Below are 23,178 nucleotides of genomic sequence, written 5' to 3' on the forward strand. Positions count from 1 at the left end.
GTATGAGCCACAAAGACGTTCATAGTATTGCACCCAGACAAAAGGACACTCATATAGTCATATTAAACCCAGCCAAAAACCATATACGTAAATGTATTGTATGTAAAAGAAACTCATGTTAAACCAGTATGTATATATGTACAGGATGATTCCGGAGAGCAAGAAGAAATAGAGACCACACATTATTCCCAGGCAATAGCAGTAACCGGCACGATAGATGACACCATCAGAGGTGCAGGAGGAGATGCAGCTAGGCGGCTACCTTTTTGTGTGGTGTGCATTATTAAGCTAGGAAGGACATGCCTTGAGTGAGCAATGCAATAGACACCATCAGACCTGCAAAAGTGGAGAACACCCTGGCTCAGCACGATTAGGCAGCTCCAAGCCTCTGGTCTCAACTGAGTCCAGGATGTAAAGCATCGTCAATGAGCTTCAGCTTAGACATCCATTATGGATGTGCTGTAGTGGCTTGAGACTTAGGGCTCGTTTGGTACAGCTGTTGGCAATAGAACTTTTATAAAAAATTATTTGTTGTTTGGTAATTACATTTCTAAAGTGCTGTAAAACTCTAATATGTATTTGGTAAACAAACTGAGAAAGTATTTTTGATATGACAAAATGACCATAAAAAACATTACATAGCATTATACAATAGAGCATAATTAAAATACAATATGTATTAATACATAAATATATGATATAGTATAATATTACTGTAATATAATATAATATTACTATAACGTAATATAATATTATTATAATATAATAATATAATATTGTATACTATAGCATAATAATATAACATAATTTGATATTATAACACATAACATATCAATGTATTATGATATAATATAATATAATATTATATTTATAGTATAATACAGCAATAAATATATAAAATATTATCATTATATATTAATATTACCATTTTCTGTAATTATAATATTTTATTATAGGTATTTTGGTCCAAAAAAAAATTTATAAATCAAAACAGTTCTCCGACGCATGCTAAAAGTGTTTTTCCGAAAAAACTCCATTTTGGAGCTTCTTCCAAAAAACTATTTTAACTTTTTGGCAAAGCTAAAATAACTTTCTACCAAACATCTCTGTTCCATCCAAAAGTACTTTTGGAGGGTTAGAAAGTACTTTCTGACCTACCAAAAGCTCTACCAAATGGTGCCTTAATCGTCAGAAGAGGGCCAAGGCTCTTCTTAAGATTGCTTCCGAACATGTATGCAGATGGAAGCATTCTGCTTCCAAGTGTCATGGTTGACATCGTGTAAGCTGACCAAGCCAAACAAAGAAATTACGTAAGTTCTTGTTCGAGTTTAAGGAGCTCCATAAACAACTTTACCTCGAGCAAACCACGATGCTGTAGATCTCCAAAACACAACTAATATGTGTGTTTCATATCCTATAAGATGAGGCACAGTTGAGCATAGTCTTCATGGTATCACATCCACTAACAGCAAAAGACGACTCGGTTTTATAAACCTTTCCTTACCATCCATTGCGAGCATCTTCCCGCTCACTAACTGATCACTTCCATTATATTTTGTCTTATGTCTTCTATCCCTTGACCTTCAAACACGAATCAGAATTGTTCTGTTTAGAGGTACCTCCTGGTATCCTTTATGCATATGGCCATATTATTTCTCTCAATTTTGTTCAGTTATCTCCTAATTGGTACATCTTATACCCTTCTCATAAAATGCTTATTTCTGACTGCAGATTTGTTTTTCCTGAGAAAACTCTGTGTGTCATTGTTTAATGAAGTTCATCATTGCCATGCTCATTGGATTCCTCGTTCCCATCATTTTGATCCATACAACATACTGTATTAGGTAACAAACAATGTCATAAGAGAATCAATGTTGAGATGTTTAATAAGACTTCTAATTTGGATAGTTTCCTCATTAAGGAAAACAGAAAAAGCGTAGGAGGCTGCAGTAGATTCTTTTGGACTATGAATGCAGAGTCTAGTGCTTACAAGAAAAGGTACATTCAGTTTAAATAGATGAAATGACTAGCTAAGCTTATAGCATCAACAAACCAAAGGAGAAAATAAACTATGCTGGAGTAATTATAGCCCATATGCAAGTTGAGTACTAACTTACTAAAAAGAGTTATTAGCTTAAAGAGAGCATCAACTTTCCCGGTCCACTAACAGGTATTTAACTTGAATCATGCACATGAACAATAAAATCTTAGACCATAGCACAAGAGAATTCATGCCCCTCCGTTAAGACTGTTCACTTTTCAGAGCCTTATGACAAAGCATGTAGTTCTCCTGTCCTTCATTTGAAGCTCCACAAGAATCCGAATTCTACTTCGAAACTAAAGGCTAGGAATATGCACTAGTGTGCCCTTTGTGTATCTTTGGAAGGTTATCAGATTACTAAACTGTCTTATTGAAACTATAAAAAGAAACGCAACAAAATATAAACCAAACATCTCATTCAGTGTTTATACAGGGCGCATATATTTTTTCTTTTGTGCTACGAAAAAGGGTTCATATTCACCCTATACTATGGTTACATATTTCTCAAGTCACTAGAGGATATATCTGTCAAATTAAGATCAGGACAAAGAGCATCTGAATACCAAGGAAGTAGCCAGAAGTGACAACAACCATAAAAGTAGAACCAAAAATAAAGAGAAAACAAACAAGTTCCCAAACTAAAAGGCACTTGTCCCACTAGGCACCTTTATTCCCACAATCCTTCCACTGCTTAATGCTGTCCAAAAGGATTTCTATAGAGTTCTTCTTATCAAAGATATGACAATTTGTTTCTCGACCCCCTCTTGAAAGAGGCTGCTCCCCCTTTCATGTCCACCGATGAGGGCCTCTTTCCACCACAAGAATAAAGTTTCAGGTTTGACCAATCTTGGCCAAGGAGATAAAAGTTTCTCCACCATGACTGAATGCAAGTAATTCACCTTCCACCTCATAATGGATGGCATCCTCATCCAAAATTAAAATTCCTCACAAATTTGTCAAGTTTTCAGAATTCCAGGTACAACAAGCCAGCTCACAACTAGTACTATGACAGATCACCCATCTATTCACTACTCAGTTCACTGATCCTATGTGGCAGTTGGGAACTGGTGTGGGACACAGCGACAGTCAGTGCCCCACTACCATTCAACCAATCACCAACATCCACATAGGGCTGGCGAACTAAGCGGTGATGGGTGAATTTCAGCATTTTCTCCAAGAAAAATATGAAAGAATCAGATTCTCCCAGGACCTTTCAGGTTAAAAACACTGCATCACATAATCAATCATGGAAGACAAAAGGATTCCAAGTGAAGTCGACCCATCAACTTTCTATTTTGTTGCTTGTCCTCCAAGTAGAGAGATTGACTATAACATGTTTATTGATACCATGAGTTTTGAAGGGACCTCAAAAATGAAGCCCCATGAGCATTATATTACTTATACACCTAGGAGAGATGAACCATTAGAAAATATGGGATCAAGTAAATTCTTAAGTACCACAGTTTCCCAATGCTATAATTGTTGAAGGTTTAGACACTAACCATTTCATCCCTTTCCAACTGAAAAACTTTGTGCCAGACTTCATGTCCTATCCTACTTCAACAACCCTCTAAGCCTAGCAGCAATTGTATTTATAGATAAACTACTTCGGCACACAGCCAAGCTGCCACTTCTACACAACTATCTTCCTTTTAAAAACACATTAAATACAGAGAAGGATTTCACTTTTTTAGTTCTCCTCCTACTCCCAGGTTGCAAAATGTTTGCTATTATCTGCATTATCTGCCTTCCCATTCTCTTGGTTTTCACTATGCACACAATCATCTAATTCCAATCTCAAATAAAATAAGAAATTAGATTTCACAGGACAATAATTCACAAGTTAAAGCTTCAGAGCTCATTCAAAGTGAGTACTCTGCTCATGCATTTTTGAAATGCCAGACAGAAAATCAAAGAACTACTTCTCCATGCAACTTCCTAGAATCAAGTCGGATGTCAAATAAATTCATGTTGGTAAGAAATACCTCATAAACTGACAAATCAGAACAAGTGATTATTTTATTGATAAAAATACATTGCTGAAGCATTTCTCCTGTGGCAGGTATGCACCGAAATTTTGTATACCTTTCATTAATATATGGTTTGCAGCACTTTTTCACCCACTTATTATCTATCCCATGGCTCTTCCATTCTCTACTGCTTTCCTACTGAAATCGTAAACCCTGAACGGCTGCTGAACCAAGAAATAATTTAGACTTGGGTAAAATGAAATAATCCTACCATGTCACAGATTAGCCAAATTTTCAGAATTTTGACATTATTCGGTCACGTAGGCTTCTGAACAATACACAACCAGCATGTCCTTCAAACATGTTGTTTTTTAATGATGCATCAAACCTTACTGAACCACAAATCATCCTAAGATTTAGAAAACATTATTTACCAACATTATTATCACCCCATAACTACAAACACATTATTCATAATCTGCATCCAATGTAAAAATTCATAAGTCAGCGATCCACATACAAGACTTTTGCTTTGATATCAAAGAACAACGTAAAAGACACAGATTGTCGAAGATAAGACCAAAAAAAAACAACAGTAATTACAATGAACTTATAGAATTGGACTTCTTATATAAAGGACCACCCCTTATTGAAATGGACAAGCCAATCTTACAGTCCCCTTATCCTCTTATCAACCAACAAATGCAAGATATATGAAGATTTTGCAAGAAAGGAGAATTAATCTTTTTCCTTCCCTTCCTGTCGAAAGGAAAAAACAATAATATCAAATGTATGAATCCTTTGACTCCAGGGCCATCAAACAGTAAAACACCTCTAGCCAGAGCTTCATAAAGCTACCTCAACAAGATAATTGTACTTCAGTACATTATAAATTCAAAGGTCCTTTGTTTGACAAGAGAGATCTTAAATTGTTAGAGAAGTTTCTTTTTAATCTGCCTTAGTTATTTAGCTTATAATCTAAGCTGCCAGCACAGTTCTGCCATTTTAGGACGAAGAAGCTCACGGATGAACACTAATGGAAGAGAAGCTAAAGAGCCCGAAAGGATGACAAAAGCAGGCATCGGATGCCAACCTGGGCCTAAAACCAAGACCAAGCCACCCTGAAAACCATAATGATTATCAGCATATATAGCTTTTCTTTTTGAGAAAATTACGTTCTTTCAAATCAAGTAAAAACTGCAGCACTGATGAGGGCTTTCCCAAATTCCTCTCTCAAAAAAGGGGGGAAAGCAGCTAAGTTTGTTTCATGAGTTTTCTGTCAAATTGATAAACAATGCTATAGTGATATGTAACCAGTGGGCCCAATACCACATATCCATCCAAATTCAAGGATAAAGCAACTACTTGTTGACCAATTCTGTTCATCAAAGACAAATTTTTTTAGAGAAGTTCATCAACAGTTACTTTTAACACCCACCAAAAATCCTCACATGTTAACTGGTGAAGATGACTAGGTTACACCACCAACTAGAAGGCCCCAAGAAACTGAAATCCAATATCCACTCAAATCAAAATTCAAGACAAAAAGTCCATCAACAGGAAAAGATTGCAGTGCCTATAAAGTAGTGATCAAAACAACCACATTTCAGAAAGACTAATCAAAAAGTAGGATTTTCACAAAGGGTTTTAGATATCCCTCAGGAGATGATGACGCTGATCCCCTCGATCAATGACTCCACCTCCAAGATCTCAGTGCCGGCCACGAAGCTGGAGGGAGGGAGGCGGTCTGTGTCCAGATCAAGTCGCAACTCGAGGGCCGATGTCTCAATGGAAGAAGTTTGGAAACTAAAATTAAATCTGGCTAAACATAAGGACCCATGACTGATTTTTTTTTCTTCAGAAAAGGTCTTGTGTTGATATCGGCAGAGAAGGAGACGAATTTAGTACAGAAGAAAAAGTCCAACTCAATAGTAATTACAGGTTGCAAATAATAATTTTAATAAATCCCCATCCTAAACTAACTGGGACTTAAATCCATATAAATCCCTACACCTCTTCGCCTCGAAAGGGACCTCGCGGTTGGAGAAAACCTATAAAACCAAAACCATCACTACCACTTTCTCGAATCTAGAAGCCTCCATTCTCGATCGTAGGCGACAAATGGAACAATTCACGGGTAGATTCCGTGTTATCAATTCCAAATAATTTCATAAAAAACAATGCAATTTCAAAAAAAAAATAACGGAATTGGGGAAAACGATCGACCCGGAAAGAAATTCTCGATCCCAAACCCTAGCCGCAGCCAAACAAGACGAGAGAATGAGAAGCAGCCTGATAAAAATAGAAACTTTAACAGGCAAAATGATGAGATATAAGCATCGGAGTAGAGACTCGAGGGAAAGGCAGGAAGGAGAGAGGAGGCGGACCCGCTCGCCGTTGAAGGCGCCGGCGACGTCGAAGGTGATGTAGACGGAATTCTGGGGCATGAGGACCCCGTAGACAGGCCTCGCCCTCTCGCGGCCGTGGTTTCCCCTTAGATGTTCTCCTCCGCCTGTCTCCCTCCTTCGAATTTTCTCCGCCAATGGCTTCGAAAAAATAGAATTTAGTTTGCTAAGATAGTTTTATACTAAAACCCTTTATATTATCATTATTTATGTTTAGCGCAACGCTTAGGTTTTTTTATTTAGTCCCCCGCACAAACTATCTTTATAATATAATGTCTGAATTAAAATATTATACGCTTTTGCAAATTAATCCCTAATTTTCATATTTATATATTATTTTTTATCTTTTCTATATTTATATTTTAAGCTATAAAATCTTGTAAAATTAAATGATAGGGATATTCTATATGTATTCTCCTATTATGGTGTCAATTATTTGTGCCTCTTCATTGTTGCTTAAATAGCAATCAAGTCTTGAGCGAGTAGAGAAGAAAATAAGCAAGAAAAAGTTGGATATGGAGCCTCATTTATAATTAAACCTAGAGACATTTTTGTCCCGTAATCATGTTTTATCTTAACTAGCATTCAATCAAGAAAACTAATGGAAGGGCTAAACCATAAAAAAATTTATATAAATATAAAAATATAGAGATTAATAAGTATATATAAAACATTCCGTGGCTACTCTATAAAAAATCTAATGTTACAATTGGGTCTTGCATTGCAGCTATAATAATGAGGGTTTGATAAGTGTTTGTACTAGAGCTTGACAATGTACCATGAAATAACGAGTGGTTGTGATGTCCTTTATGATACCTCTTTCCATTAATAGTTATGATTCTCCAATTTATGAAATCTTAATTGTTAAATAGTATGACAACTACATTTCTTGTTCTGTAGAATGCATTTCTCTTATTTTTCTCCAAAAACAAAATTAAAATGGGCCAAGCATATATTTGTTTCACATAGATATGAGCTATGATGGCATGAAACATAAAGAGGAACAATGCACTTTGAAGCTTGGCTTAATACTATCTGTCTATATACATATATAAAGCCACTAATGAATAATCACAATTCTTGGACCTCAACTTTTAAAAGACTTTTTCAGTTCATTTTTGCCCTTTATCTTTAGTATGACTCATCCAATATATCAATTTTCCGATCATGATTATATAAAATTTTCTTTTTTAAATACATGGAAATTCCACTTTATGTATATGGGTGTTTGAACTCAAAATATCTCACTGATATTCACTATAGCTGGGCATGCGAGCAGCAGATCCATGTCTTGCCTGCTAGTATTGTTTGTAAAACTTATGAGAAATTGATAATTGTGGTATACTTAATAAGACTGAAAGTAGAGCAATACTTGTAATAATCTTGTAGATTATATGGAACAAAAATCATATGGGGCAGGCACTATAGAATATCATATAGGGTGGGACTCCTATTTTGCCACGTTTCTTCTAGCGCCCATCTCAAAGAGAAAATCCAAGTCAAATAAAGATAAGACTCCTACTAATGGAGTCCATCAATCCTATAACTTCAAAAAAAAGAAAAAAGAAAATTGTACACGCCAAGAGAAATCGTCAACAAAGAGAAACTGTTTGCATCCTTTTTCTTCCTTATCAAGCCTCTCCATCTATCCTCTTCCTTATCAAGCCATTTATCCTATCCATGATGTCTTCTTTCTCCTCCCGAGTCCCTTTCTCCTCCTCCAAATATCTCTCTTTTCTCTAGAATCTTTGCACCTAAAAATTCATTGAATCTAAAAAATAGTATGTATATAATTTCTTATATTAGATAAAACTATAAAACTGTGTACCAATACTGATAAACATCATATTTTGAAAACTATATGCTGATTTATCTAGAGGTATGTATTAGCCTGCTAAATGACAAATTTACTTAATGCATATCATCTAATGATGTAGTGTATACTAGTAAAAAGCATATTCTAAAAATTGTGTATCGATTTATCTGAAGATGTATATTGGATCATTATAGGGTTGTATCAAATAAGCTTGTAGTATGTATTAGAAAGTCGACAAGTGTATCACCGACCATGTAACATATACTGATGAATATAATGTTCTAAAAATTGTGTATCAATTTACCTAAAAGTATGTATTGGGTTGCTAAATGACTAATTTGCTAAGTATACATCATCTGGCTATGTAATGTTTACTAGCGAACACCATGTTCTAGAAACTATATATTGATTCATCTAATATATATTGGCTTACTAGATGACTAATTTGCTTAATGTGTATTACTTGTCTATGCAGTATGTACTAGTAAAGAGCATAAACATGATTTTCGTTCAACTATACAGGCATACAGCCTAGAAGAGGGGCTTAATACATTGATTTTGCACTAAGAAAAGAAATGCATAACAATAGTATAGGGAACCATGAAAAAAAAAACTAGATCGATCTTAATTGCAGTTTAGAGAAAGATGACTGAAATACAGGAGTCTAGAGAAATGCAATTTGAAATTTTTAAATTTATACGTGAAAAAGAAAATAATCTTCCAATCAACTGAACTGTTGCAAGAAGATATCTTTAGTGGCCTAACTCTGTGATTTTAATGTAAAAGGTAACGATCATTAATTTTAACAATAAAGAGCATAAATTTATCATTGCAAAACCATCTCAACACCACTGAGGTGGTAGCCCAGTGGGAGTGTGGCCTTACTTCCAATCAAGTGGTTCCGAGTTCGAAATGCACGGGCGTCGATTAAATTGTAGAGACCAGATGCTCCCTGCTCGGACACGGGGTCTGGAAGGGCGTATCGCTCTGCTGGTAACCTCGGTGGTACCAGGTGTGACGTACTCACATATGATATTCGTGCCAGAGCCCAGAGAGGTAACCGAGCCGGGCCCACAGGTGGGGAGGGTCCCAGTGGGAGCGTGGCCTTACTTCCAACCAAGTAGTTCCGAGTTCGAAACGCACGAGCGTCGATTAAATTGTGGAGACCGGATGCTCCCTGCTTGGATACGGGGTCTGGAAGGGCGTATCGCTCTGCTGGTAACCTCGGTGGTGCCAGATGTGACGTACTCACATATGATATTCGTGCCGGAGCCCAGAGAGGTAACCGAGCCGGGCCCACAGGTGGGAAGGGTATGAGTAAAACCGGCCAGGGTGCCCAACACATGGTCAAAAAAAAAAAAACCATCTCAACATAAACCATATACCAACATCTAAATATGAATAAAACAATATTGATCTTTTGATGATATTAAACAAAAAGGCAGTTTGAATTTGTTGTCACCAAGTCTTACTCAAAAAAAAAAAAAAATGCTGTTGCTGGAAAATGAATTAAACTCAGACCAAAAAGCATGCATGCCTGGTTAATTATGAATAGAATGTAGAGAACTTGCAGCTCATCTATGCATAAACTGTGATCGACAAGATTAACACATGCGGCTTTATCAAACAAGATGGAGATAGGCAGGTTATCTCTTCATATTGACCTTGTGTCTTTGTTTATATTAACAAAAGGAAGAAATAATCTCATGATAACAAATTAAAAGGAAAGCAAATTAATGAGAGCCAGCCCACAAGATGACCTTCAAGACTAACATATTCAGCATTGGTTCTCTATCCGCAGCTGGCCGGAATTCACCCGTCGGCGTTCGTCCATCAAAGCCTCTCGAGCCAACGTCAATCCCTTGGGGACGAGAGATCTATCAAAGGCTGCACAGTCTGCCCAATCCTTCAGCAAGCTCTCCTGCCCCCATTTCTCCGGTATCCAAACCCGGCCTGCCATCTCCATCCTGTGCCTCTTGAGCTTCTCTCGCCCGCAGTCTTCAACCGAAGGTCCCTTAGAGCTCGCCTCCGTCGGGATCTCCGACTGCGAGCTCTCAGGATTATTGTAGCACTCTATCTTTCCTTTAACACCATTCTTCGAAGATATATCGGGGGCAACGAGTTCCTCCGAATTCTTCACTTGAAGGCTCTCAGAGGGTGGAAGCGGGTCCTCATGGGAATCTGATACTCGAGTTTTCTCCTCGGGGTTCTCCATGCAGCTCGTGTGAAGCATGCTGTCTCCTTTGGTAAATGAGAAGGGCTCCTCCTCCTCCTCTCTCCTTGTTCTCTTTCTCATCTCCTTGATCTTATGGTGTCAAAGGGAGAGTTGTTGGAGCTAAAAAGATCGCAAGAGAGGAGAAAAGAACTAGTGGTGCAAGGAATGGGAACGAAGAGAGAGTGGGTGGGGGCCGAGCGGACACGTTGGAACTTTGGTTCATATGGTGTGTGGAAGCGGTACGTGTTCATGTTAGGAGGTTGTGAGGCCGCCTCCACATGAGAAGCGAGTGGGAATTCATACCGTGAGGTTGGTGCTCCTTTGGGCCAACGAAATGGGATAATTTGATTGGATATTTTGGGTGGCCAGCTTTAATCACGCTTAAAGTTCACATGGATTCTCTCATAGGTGAGATGTTGACCAATGAAATATGATGGCTTGGCAGGACATGGGCCAGGTAAATTAATCTCAGTTATAACGCTTACGTTCTCTCTCTTCGCTTATAATCTACTCCTAATGACTAATATATAGGTTTATTATATCTCTACAACTTTACAGCAAAAAAGTGAATACAGAAAAAAAAAAAAAAAAAAAAAATCAAAGCTTTCCATCTTTCACTTGAAGCTGTGCTAGCTAGGCTTTTTCTTTCTCATCTTCTCTGTGTTCGCTCAATTCAAAATTCGCGCAAACGATAACGCTGAACTGGATTGCCATTCTTTTTCTTTTTTAGGCTTTATTAAGATGGTTGATAAAGATTATAATAAATTAGATCATCATAGCACATTACATGAACAATGGTAATAGGACGATGAGATATTTTTAATGATGGGCATGTAATTTATCAAAAGATTCATCTCTATATTCGTATCTACTTAAACCATGAGGTTTTTGTTTATTTAGGCTTAAACTGAAACCACAATATATAATTTGGTATGGTCCGTAGAGGATGACCAGCAATATGACAAACTCACAAAAAATAAAAAAGGTACCCGCAAAGAGAAAGAAAAAACGTATATAAACGTATATATTTTGTATTATTTTTTTTACTTCCACTTGGACAATCTTGCACATTATTTCTAAAATTCTGTCACTAATTAAGTTAACAAGCGGAATATTAGTTATCGGAGAATCAGTTTACCAACCCTTTGAGAGAGAACTTTAGTTTGATCAATCCCAATAAGAAAAAAAAAGCATTCCAGTGATTATGTACCTTTTTCTCAGTAATCGTAAAAATTACGCTAATTTCATGTCAGATTTACAAATCTTCCTCACTATTCATTCCTTTCTCCATAAGTCTTGATCAAAGATAAAAAAAGAGAACTTTTAAAGCAAAGTAGAATTAGTATATCTCAAGAGAAACCAAGCAAGGAATTACGGTGAACACCTCACATCAATTGAAATCAATCAATCCGATTCCTTGGATATGATTTAGATGGATCATCTGCTTTCGCCTGGGGTTGTATCTTTTGCCCGAGAGGAATGATTGATTTTTTTTTCACGATATTGACCGTCGGATCAGGGACTTTCTACTTAAATTAGATATGAGAAAAGAAAAAATTGTGGAATTAAAGAAAAAATACTCTGATTTACATGATTTGTTACTTTCATTGAAGGTCAGGGACTTTGGCATAACGCTGAGAAGCAATTTCGGAAAACTGCGACAAAGATATAGTATATTACAAAACGTCGCCTGTCAAGCTCTTGGAAAACGGGAGCGTCCTTTCTTCCTTAGAAACTCTGGGATCTCCACCATATTGCCTTCAGTGACGTAAGAGGTTGGGCGTCGGTTGATCCCCAGGCTATCTCCATGACCCAGTTGGGAACCCTTTTTGGTTACATACACAAGATGTATCAGAAAAAGAAGAGGATCAAAACAAAACGAAAATATAGGATGACAAGAATGAGTGATATACTTGCAAAGTTTGCCCTTCTGGTTCATCCTGGCGTTTGAATCCAGTGGCAATCAGAGTTATGCTCACCTGAATGCAAATTAATCAACAAATTATCATCATAACACTCTCTTGAAAATTTGACTATATTTGCCAGCAAGTTTTTTGGGTGGCCCTTTGTCCTTGATGATCATACTGAATCATAAAGGTAAGCATAGTGGTTCATCACATTTGTTTTTTCCCTGAATGTAATCCATTGGTAGTGATGTATGCATAGAATATTATAGACATCAGATGTATCTAGTATATGATCTCTACAACTGATTTCAAGTAAAAGTATTTAAAGAACAATATAATTTACTCAATATTTTATCCAAAATTATTATTTAGCACCTAACTGAAAAAATGCATATTCAGTCAGGTAGGGATCTAAGAGTAGCACAAGTTCAACACATACAAATCTTTCGGTTAATCTGATAATAGATGAATATTAAAAGACAGCCCCAAAATTGTGATTGCACAAAAAAATAATGCAGTACAACTATGCCATTTTAAATCGTAAAATCCCAACTTACTTGACCACCGAGTGACTGATCTATCACTGCCCCAAATATTAAATTTGCACTTGGATCGACGAGGTCATAAATTACTTCTGCTGCGGCATTTACCTGCAGATCATTAACCAGGTGAACACCAAAGGAAGGGAACAACTGAGGGCTGAACAGATTAACACATCCCCAAGTCATCATGAGCAATAAGCTCACACATATCTAAACCTATAAGCAATATGGTGATCAATTGTTTGTCTGTGGAGGATACAATAATTGGAAGAACATATATTGTTCCATAAACTTCAGAAACTCCTTTCTTTAGGTAATAATGGGGAAACAACAATAAGATACACATGGTGAGAGAAGGATGGAGATATTGGAGATGGAGAAGGTAAACCACAGCAAGTTATGTAACTACAGTAGTCTCTTAAGGATACTACTGCAAAATCAGAAACCAGGCAGTGTTTTTTCCAATACAACATTTTCAGATGGTTTTTTGGACTCCTAAGGTGCATGCCTTGATATCAACTGAGACCAGTACATCCATCCTCAATGTTGGGGCTGGATAACCTACTTTACACATTACAGGGCAGTAAATGGAACTCCTTACAAACTACAAGTAGTTGAGGAAGTTAATGGGAAATAAGCAGGAGATGGAGCCTACCTCGTATAATGTTAAATCACTTCCTCCAGTGATATTCCAAACAATTCCAGTAGCCCTTTCAATACCGATATCTAGTAAAGGGGACTGAATAGCATTTAAAGCAGCATCTCTTGCCCTCGTCTTGCCTGCAAAGTAATGTTAAATTATGCATAATATAATTTGACAGATTGTATATATTTTACAATATAGTTTGTTTAGCTAAGAGCAAATACTCATCCATCATAGATCTACTCTTCCAAAGAAGCAGAATAATAGAAGAAAACATCTATAAGATTTTCTTGCACCCAGAATTATATGCAAGCTGCTAGAATGTATAGATATAATTTACCAAGCTTGAGTCTTTTGTTTCTGATCCTAAAACCAGCTATGACTAGATCTTACTGGGATCTGGATAGCACAGTCTCCCATTAAAAAGGCATCCTAAAGACGTGAAGCGTATGTAATTCCTGCTAAGAAAAACCCACTCTACCCATGCTCCTAGCAACCTCCTCTCCATGATGTCTCTAAAACAAAAGCAAGCAGTAACAGTATAAGATACTCAGCTTCAGAACATATAAAATGGACAGCATTTCATCAACATAAATTCTTAAAGAGTCTGTGTGGCTGGGTATTCCCAAGGCAAGAGCTAAAGTTAAGGATGAAACCCCATCTCCCAGTTCCCATTATCATCAGGATACCCAAAAAAAGCTGTATGATAAGCCATACACGTTCCATTTCCACAAAGTAAGTCATTCTACAATAGCAATTACAGTACCCTTCAAGGTGTCGCTCAACCTATTTAACTTTTCAGATGAACTAAGGCTATAACAATTACGTCCACAAGTTCCTGTATAGCATTTAAGTACGATTAAGAATTTTCTAACAAGGAAGCAACAAACTTCAATAAATGCAAATGTGCAAATATAAACTGAACAACATAGCAGAAACTGAGGGGCATTTTTTCCAAGCTTCAACACAATCATGGAAATCATATCTATACAAACTTTTGATTCTTTGAATTACCTGTTGCAGTTCCTATGCCCATTAAAGATGAACCTGCATTTTCCATAATGGCTCGCACATCAGCAAAGTCAACATTAACCAAACCTGGAATCTGCGATTAACATATCTCACTGATTAGATCCCCGTATGTTAGCTCAAAGGTCCATCCAGCAAACATATGTAGTTTCTATTAGCAGAGTAGATTTCTTCGTGCAAGAAATAGATGTCCAGAAAAGAAGTCAAAAGATGTTAGAAACGAATACCATAAACAATCTAATTCCATCATTATTAACGTTTAGTAATAACCAATTTGAATAAGGCTGAAAGTAGAGCCCATCTTGGAGCCACATTGCTGATAAAACTTACTCATATTTTGGGTCAAGGAAGATGGTAGAATTGCTTTTGGCTACAATTCATCAATAATGACCAATGAAAATTGATGAGTTGCATCAATGGATAATTGGCATCACTTCCATCTTGAAGGTGGGTATGTGAATTGATCTATTGATACTTTTGCATTTATTCTCACTAAGGTGGTGTGAGGGCATTATACTTTCACTTTTGCTGGCAAACCGATGCAGCCAAGAAACTGGAGTCTACTGCTCAGTAGAAAACCAATACTGAGTTTCATATGGGGTTTATTCAAGCTCAATTGTAAATCATCCTTAAACCAAGTTTCTTTCAACCCTAGAATCCCACCTTATCTTATTCACTACCCTAGCAACCAAAAAGTCAAGCAGATATTACACCTTCATCATAATCCTTTCTCTCAGATATTTCCAGTTGCAGATTTTTGGAGAAAAACTGCAGCCAACCCCTAAGCCCTAACTTCCAGTGCCTAAAATTGCTTACAGATCCAGTGTTGCTTATGCATGAAAAAAAAAAGAACTAGATAAGTCAGTGAATTGTATAAAAGGATGGTTGCACATATACCGTGATTATATCAGATATCCCACGAACACCTTGTCGAAGTATATCATCAGCCAAGTTAAATGCTTCTGTCACAGGAGTATTTGGAGAGACAGCCGTCAACAGCTTGTCATTTGGGATGACAATAAGTGTATCAACATTTTCTCTTAAAGCCGAAATTCCTTCCTGTGCCTGAACTGCCCGTCTTCGTCCTTCAAAGGAGAATGGGATTGTGACAATGCCCACAGTTAAGATGCCCATTGATTTCGTAAGCCCAGCAATTACAGGGGCACCACCAGTTCCAGTTCCCCCACCCATGCCAGCCTGAAAATAGAGTTTCATCTTACAATCTCATGAAAACAAAATTGTGAATTCGTACATTTAGGGAGATGGCTTTACTAACTGTAATGAAGAGAAATAAGCTCGCTTTTTTTCAAATTACTAGTGATGTTAGTATCTCAATGATAAAAGAAGCTCAAACTGATAAAAAAGGAAAATGTAATAAGTTGGAGAACAGAAAAGATGAAAGAAGAGCAGAAACACAAAACAATTTGCTTTGAAACAAAACTCTAGTAGAAAGATTAAATTCAGAACAATAGCAGATCATGCTTAAAAGAAAAATGTAATAAGTTGGAGAACAGAAAAGAAGAAAAACGAATAAACACAAAACAATATGCTTTGAAACAAAACTCTATAGAAAGATTAATTTCAGTACAATAGCAGATCATGCTTAACTCGGTGACTAACACCAACCGACACCGTGAAAAAAACTCTCTTTGTTACCCCTTTGGTTCCCTCTCTGAAAGGAATGTCTTAGCAAAGAATATCGCCACAGATTAGTAAGTTTATAACAATCTTAAGGGAAATCTCACAAAGCACATGCATACAAGAAAACTTCAGCTTTGTTATATAACATTCCTTTTTTTCCTTTTTTTTCTTTTTATTAATAATTTGATACTTAACCGGTTTCACTTTATACTTAACCTTAAGAATTCTGTATATAAAGATGGACATAGCAGATGTGTTTGTGAACATGCATAAAAATTATCTATGCATGTCAAATTATTGTTTAATCACTACAATAATAGTAGTAATCAATAGTGTTTGTGCTTAGGTTTACAAAAAAAATAAAAGAAACAAACAACAATGCGATTGTGCATTATGCGGGGAAACTACGAACAGTAAACATTGTTTTCAAACATGAATAACAGCTCTTTAAAGAAAACAGGCACCAGATGCTTCAGTTAAAGCATCATCATCATTCCTCTTGACCTCAACAAAAAATAGCCAAGGGTGTAATGCATGAGATCCTAGAAATTCAATGATGATGACAATCAGAATTTTAACATAAACAAACTCAATGAGGAAACAACTGTGCTTTATGAATAAAAACAATATCCCAAACAACATGATCTAATTACCGTCACAAAGACCATATCAGCACCGTAAACTGCCTCCTGTATCGACTCCTTGCTTTCCTCTGCAGCATTCATACCAATATCTGGGTTCCCACCAGCACCAAGCCCTCTGGTCAGCTCCTGGCCAATTTGCAAGCGATGCTCAGGAAAGACAGGTGACATCCTCATCGCTTGAACATCCGTGTTAACAATCCAAAACTCCACACCCTTCATGTCACTCTCAATCATCCTATTCACAGCATTGGAACCCCCGCCGCCAATGCCAATGACCTTGATCTTTGCCTCATTATAATCATTTGGAACAGATGAGCCTCTTAAGCTCTCCACAACACTACCACCCACATTCTCTTTCCTCAGATCGATAACTGTGTCATTCTTGTCTCCTTGCAGCAAGGAAACCTCAGGGTGGAGATTCAAGAAAGGATCTTTACTGTGAAATGAGCTGATGCTGTGAGAGTTAGCAGAACACCGAACACGAGAAGCGCAAGAAACAACACTCTGCCCCATTTCCAACAGGCCATTCTCTTTGCTAAGCATTTTGAATGAGCTATTTCTACCGGTCCAACCCTCAGCTAAAATTCTTCCTCCAGGACTCCGTAGAGTTCCAACCGAACATTGTCGACTAAATGGCGTAAAGTATGCTACTTGTGTTGCCATTTTCGCAGCAAACTGAATCCCCGGTGATTGGTATGAATTTATTTGCAGCCAGGAGTTTCAAACACCTACAATTCCAGAAGTTTGCAATTCCATCTGAGACCGCCCCTCTAAGACCTAGTGTTTTGGAGCAAAAGAATCAAAAATAGTAACTATAATTAGAGTCAGGAAAAAGCTATATTAACAGATGAGAGCATAAAAATCATAGAATCAGATCGTTAAAAAAAAAACTAAAAATACCTTGGAATTTGCACCTCCAATTCACGTTCAATGCCAAAAATGCGCTCTATATCTCCAGACCTAATCACAGAACCAGGTAATTTTTCAGAAAAAAAAAAAACAGAAATTATACCAAAAAGCCATCAACAAGAAATTTTGAGAAGAAAGCTGAGAAATGGGAGAGAATCCATGGAAAACAACGCGAAATCCAAAGATAATTCCAGAGACAAAAGCTAAAACGGACGCAATTAAGGGGGAAAGAAGTAGAGACCTCCACAGAGAGCGGACGAGACTTCTTTTCGTGGGGGAGCCAAAGAGGCAAAGAAGGGAACGGGTGAAGAGGGAGGAGAGGCGGAGATCGGCGAGCCCTTATCAGCGAGGGTTGGTTGTTGGGCCGTAAAACCCCACCGACTTCCGTCGCGGTCGCAGCCTACCAGCCTGCGAGCACTACAGAGAGCAAGGGACTGAGGGAGTGTCCCATATTGTACCCGTGAGTTACAGTAGCCGTCCGATTAACGATGGGTTCACAACATTATTATTATTATTATTTTTATTTTTTATTTTTGATATGATGGTTGCTCATCCTACTCTGATGTAGATGCAACTAGTATAGTCAAGAGCTACAAAATGATATAACTGTAGAGGAGGAGTCTTCTGATGCGTCCAGAGGACCTTCCCGGTGTGCTACGCTACATAAGAGGCGATCCAGTCAACAGCCCTGTTCGCCTCTCTATACACTTGTGCCACCTAAAACTCCATGCAATCTAGCACCATCGGTCGTATGTCGTCAATAAGAGAGTGTCCGTCCATCCTACTCCCCTCCTCTTATATCCAATCGATCACCATGGCCGAATCTCCCTCAATGATGATGCGCTCCGTCCCCAATCTCCTCCAAACATAAGATATGCCTTTTTATGCTGCTCTGAGCTCTGCCTCTAAAGCTGTCAAACCATAACTATATCGCCCACCCGCAACACATAGGTGGATACAAAAATTGCATAAATGGCCCTCATAGCACGTACCAGGTTTGTTTAAGAAGTTGCATGCCTGCATCCAATAGAACTTTTAAAAATTTTATCTTTTTATTTGGTAGGATAAGGGTGGTGGTATGCAAATACCTATTATATATAAGTGAAAATTGATTATAACTAAGCAGGGAAATTATGATGATTTATCATAATTAAGATGTTCCTTCGATGCATAATGCCACTGATCATGCCTAACTCTATGAGATCAACTTACATATGATAATTTATAATTTATAACAAGCAAATATCTATTATAGACATTGTATGATGGATAGCCATTTGGGTATGGTTAAGTATTTTTTCACTGGTTAAGCAAATATCTTGTTCAACATCTCATGCCATCTTTTTTTGATGGAAATAGGATGCAGCAAACAGCTACTACCCCTTTTTTACTCAGAACGAAAGGTTACAGAAATGTACAAAGTGTGAGCAAAAGGAGCAGGGGATACATGATTCAGGGGATACAGTTGACAACAATAAAAAAAAAATGCAGAGAGGAGAGCATATAACAGTAGTTTGGATGAACCAAGAATGCTACTTTACCATCCTCTCCAGAGATCCTAGAATGATGATGGTTGTCCTCTTAATTTTACCTGCAACTTGTTGGTGGTCCACAGGCTCTTGGCAAAGGAGCATCTGAAGAACAAGTGGTTGATTGATTCTACTCTCGCATTGCACAATGCGGAGCCTGAACTAATATTCCAATCTTTGTTTATGAGAATCTCCCCTATGTGCAGTTTGTTTCTGGTGGCTAACCATAAGAACAGTTTTACTTTCTCCCAAGTTGTAGCCTTCCAAATGAATTTGAAGTAGGCACATCACTCAGGAGGCGCCCTATGAGTTGAAAAGGATAAGATGCCTGGTGTATTTCGGAACCTTTTGTTTGCCGATTCTACTGGGTGTATTCGTACCCGTATTGTATAATATGTCTGTTTCAGCCAAAAGAAGAAGAAGAAGAAGAAGAAGAAGTAGTAGTAGTAGTAGGCACATCTCAATCTGCTAGAGTTAAAAGGAAGTTGTAGAAGGAACCAACAGTGAACAAGCCATTTTGAGTGAGTTTCCACACTGGGATGTCTATGATACTGGATTGGCGAGCTCTAGCTATATGGCATAACTCAGGATGCAAGGGATAGACTATTGCATGCTTCAAATGGATAAATCCGAGAATGGAGAGCCCACTGGTGGCTTCTTCAAAGAGGATTGGTTGTGGAGGAGTCTAATGTGCAGGTCTAAAGCCTGATCAACATTAATTGGCCCTCTATCCTCAGAGTTAATAATTTAAAAATCCTGCAGAGTTGTTGAAATCCCCAATTTATGTTGGATTGGTTCATGAAACCAATAATTGATGGATCTTATTCTTTATAATTAAACCAAAAAATGATATTTTGTTCAAATAACTGTTTAAGAAATAAAAATTTATTGTGTTTGCCCTTAGCATGCATATTTGAATTTAAAAATATTATTTTTGTTCATATGACAATAAATATTCCTATTATGCATATGTTATTAAAAGGATTTTTTTCATGAATACCCTCCTAAATATCGAATTTTGCATGAATACCCTTCCGAACGTGATATTTGCATGTATACCCTCGTAAAATACTTGTTTTGCTATTTTGACTTTTTTTTTTAATCCTTGTTTTTGCAAATGTACCTACGCTATCTAATGTCTAAAAAATTAATGGTTTCAAATTAAAATGACTAAAATATCCTTAATGGGTAGATATGCAAAAAAAACATTTATAAGGTGATCACAATAGGGAATAAAAAAGTAATTTCAAAATTTTATTTTATTTTTAATTAGAATAAATATGGTTTTTATTAATGATGTTAGAAGAACCATTATATTAGGGGAATTTGTGCAAAATTAGTGTTTTATGAGGGTATAGAAATAAATATAGGTTTTAAGAGAGTAGTCATGCAAATTTAAATTTTTAGAAGGAAATTCATGCAAAAAAATCTTATTAAAATAAGGAAACAACTTATAATTTAAAGGGGGTCTAGATAATGGTCATTAATTTAAACTCGAACTACTATATGCTTGAACAAAACCCTAGCACTTAGCACATGCCAGCCATCTCGCACGTGTGTAATGGTGCTCCAGAACCCAAGAAATAGAAAGGAAATGAAGAGCCTCCACTCGCATTCTCTCCTCTCCTTTCCTCACCCTTTCTTCTTCTTTCTTTTGAGTAACTTCTTCTTCTGCCTCCATTTCTTGGTCTTTCCATATCCTGTTGAAAAAAAAAATCCTATCCTTTTTTTGTTCTTCTCTGTCCATACCAGTTACTCAATTTCTCTTTTTGACGGGAGGCGAAATGGATCGTCCGGCTTACAACAAAAGGGCCACCCAATTTTGGCCCAATAAGCACCGATGCCGACCAGACATGTCCTCGGTCAGGCCTAGAATCAGCTCGACCTCGGACTACGCCGAAAGCTTCCCCGACCTTCAGTACCCACCGACTCACCCGACTAAGGCCAGGACGTCCTCTTCAGTAATATGCCCCGATCCTTGACTCGGGGCACTCCGCCAGGCGTACCTCGGAATCCGAGGTGCTGGGCTTACCACACCACCCATCAGGCCGACCTCATTGAATGCATGATGCGACCTCTCGACGTACTCGGCCTTGCCAACGGCTGCAACTATGTGTGTGCCCACGCCCTCGTACGTGGCCGTACATTGCAATGCCACTACGCCACGCTTCAGTAGCTGGTCCATGACAGTCAAAGGACGGCTCCATAACTGCTCCAGCCATGCCCTGCTATGACTATCAACACTTTACCGTTCTCAGGAATGGGGGGCATTGCCCGCCACCTCCCAGCTCTAGCTGTGCATCATTCGACTAAGAGCCATCCCCCCTCATGATGAAAGCGGACAATGCCTCCCCACTTAGGCATCTCCATCAGGACTATAAATAGCCCCGTCAAGTAACCTCAAGGGGGGACTCTTTCTCTCTCTCTCTCTGTGAAGAACAACCAAATATACACCTTCCTAACTTGATCGTCGGAGGGCCCTCACCGGAAATACCGGTAAGGTTTTGTGCAGGTACTCCGGCACGCAGGTGGCGGACCTTGCCCCCTTTTCCCTGACGCCCAGCGGCTCCCTCGACTCCTCCGGCGTGGTCACCCTCGGGCCAGATTTGAACCACAATACTTTTTTTACCCAAGTTTTTACTAGCGAACTTTGAATTTTCTTATACCGACAAACTTATTCTTTTACTTTGATAAGAAAATGTGCTAGTTTTAGCAATGTATATGATTGAACTATTGGATTTTGTTACCTGTTGAAGAGAAAATTCCTTTTTCTCATTCTCCATGGAAATCAATTGTTCAGTTGCCAATTTATTATTCTTTAATTATTTTACTAGTTTTGTTTGGAATTTTCTTGTGCCGAAAAAAATATTCTTTTGTTTTGGATGAGAAATTGTCCTAGTTTTAATAATATATTAGCATATAACTCGTGCGATGCACGATCAAAGATAAGTTTATCCTATGTACACATAAAAAGTTAGCCGAGGCTCGCTAACCAATGTTGGTTGCTCTCTTGCGATCCGATCATCATGTAATATGTTGGTGCTTCGCTAGAGAATTGAAAGATTTGGATCCCTCTTTTCACTTGACCGCCTAATCCTAGCGCCCATAAAATTCCTATGCTAATGTACAATGCATTGGGTGCTTCATCGAAATGTCGACATCTTGGATGGCGCTCTTCACTCGACCGCCTGCTCTTAGCTCTCATAAAAATTTCTATTCTAACTATAATCCACCATTAGATCATTTTATACATAATTCCAAGAAAAATTGATGTCTATTTTGTGCATAAAAGTGATGTAAATATTAGTGACAAGAAAAACAAATATATGTTAAGATGTTTTTGGAGGATATACCATAATAAAATTTCAAGTTAGCCAGTATAATTAATAACTGTCATCAAGACGATATCCATATAGTAAATGGAGGATTCTATATAAGTTGAGCCTCTCTTTCAGATATATACTAGCGTATAACCATGTGGCGTGCAAAGTGCAATTTATTTTCTTTTTTCCAACAATTCTTAAAGTACAATATAAAATAGATATAATGAAATAGGTAATAGAATAGAAAAGATAATAAAATAGAGTAGAGATAAGAGCCCTACTTATTATCGAAAATTAGGAATTATATTTATGATATTAATCGTATAGGTGTCCACATGGCGAATGGAGAGCTTGGCACAAACTCAGCCTCTATTTTAGATATATATAATAGATGTTGTTAGGGTCATAAGATTTGGTTTGTTGTTAAGAAAAATCTGATTTTTTCTCATTCTCTTCCATGAGACCCAGTTGCACAATTTTTAATTCTTTTTTTTTCTTTTCTGTTCTTTTCTTTTTTCAATCATGTTCAGTATCTTCTTATGCTGAAGAAAATACTTTTACTTT

At 37.5% G+C, this 23,178-nt stretch overlaps 1 protein-coding gene and 1 long non-coding RNA gene across 3 annotated transcripts; both read right to left on the reverse strand.

The window, feature by feature from the left end:
* Positions 1-96: 96 nt before the first annotated feature.
* On the reverse strand, positions 97-6,532 carry LOC148714166 (uncharacterized). The gene is made up of 2 exons (XR_015977456.1): positions 6,399-6,532; positions 97-336 (listed from the first exon to the last, which is right to left on the reverse strand). It is a non-coding gene; the product is annotated as an uncharacterized LOC148714166 (long non-coding RNA).
* A 5,457-nt stretch (positions 6,533-11,989) lies between these two features.
* LOC103705777 (cell division protein FtsZ homolog 2-2, chloroplastic-like) lies at positions 11,990-18,242 on the reverse strand. Of its 2 annotated transcripts, none has more exons than XM_008789630.5 (9): positions 18,004-18,242; positions 17,754-17,813; positions 16,863-17,630; positions 15,466-15,765; positions 14,554-14,644; positions 13,552-13,676; positions 12,912-13,004; positions 12,361-12,426; positions 11,990-12,272 (listed from the first exon to the last, which is right to left on the reverse strand). In XM_008789630.5, exons 3-9 carry the CDS (start codon positions 17,514-17,516, stop codon positions 12,141-12,143), a joined length of 1,461 nt encoding a protein of 486 aa, XP_008787852.2. In that variant the 5' UTR covers positions 17,517-17,630; positions 17,754-17,813; positions 18,004-18,242; the 3' UTR covers positions 11,990-12,140. The 2 variants fall into 2 exon arrangements, with proteins under 2 accessions (XP_008787852.2, XP_008787860.2); XM_008789638.5 differs by having other exon boundaries at positions 16,863-17,623; positions 18,004-18,141.
* Positions 18,243-23,178: the final 4,936 nt, after the last annotated feature.

Source organism: Phoenix dactylifera, chromosome 4, assembly GCF_051530095.1.
Source record: "Phoenix dactylifera cultivar Ajwa chromosome 4, Ajwa_hap1_PhDact_Kaust_v1.1, whole genome shotgun sequence".
Lineage (NCBI taxonomy): Eukaryota > Viridiplantae > Streptophyta > Magnoliopsida > Arecales > Arecaceae > Phoenix > Phoenix dactylifera.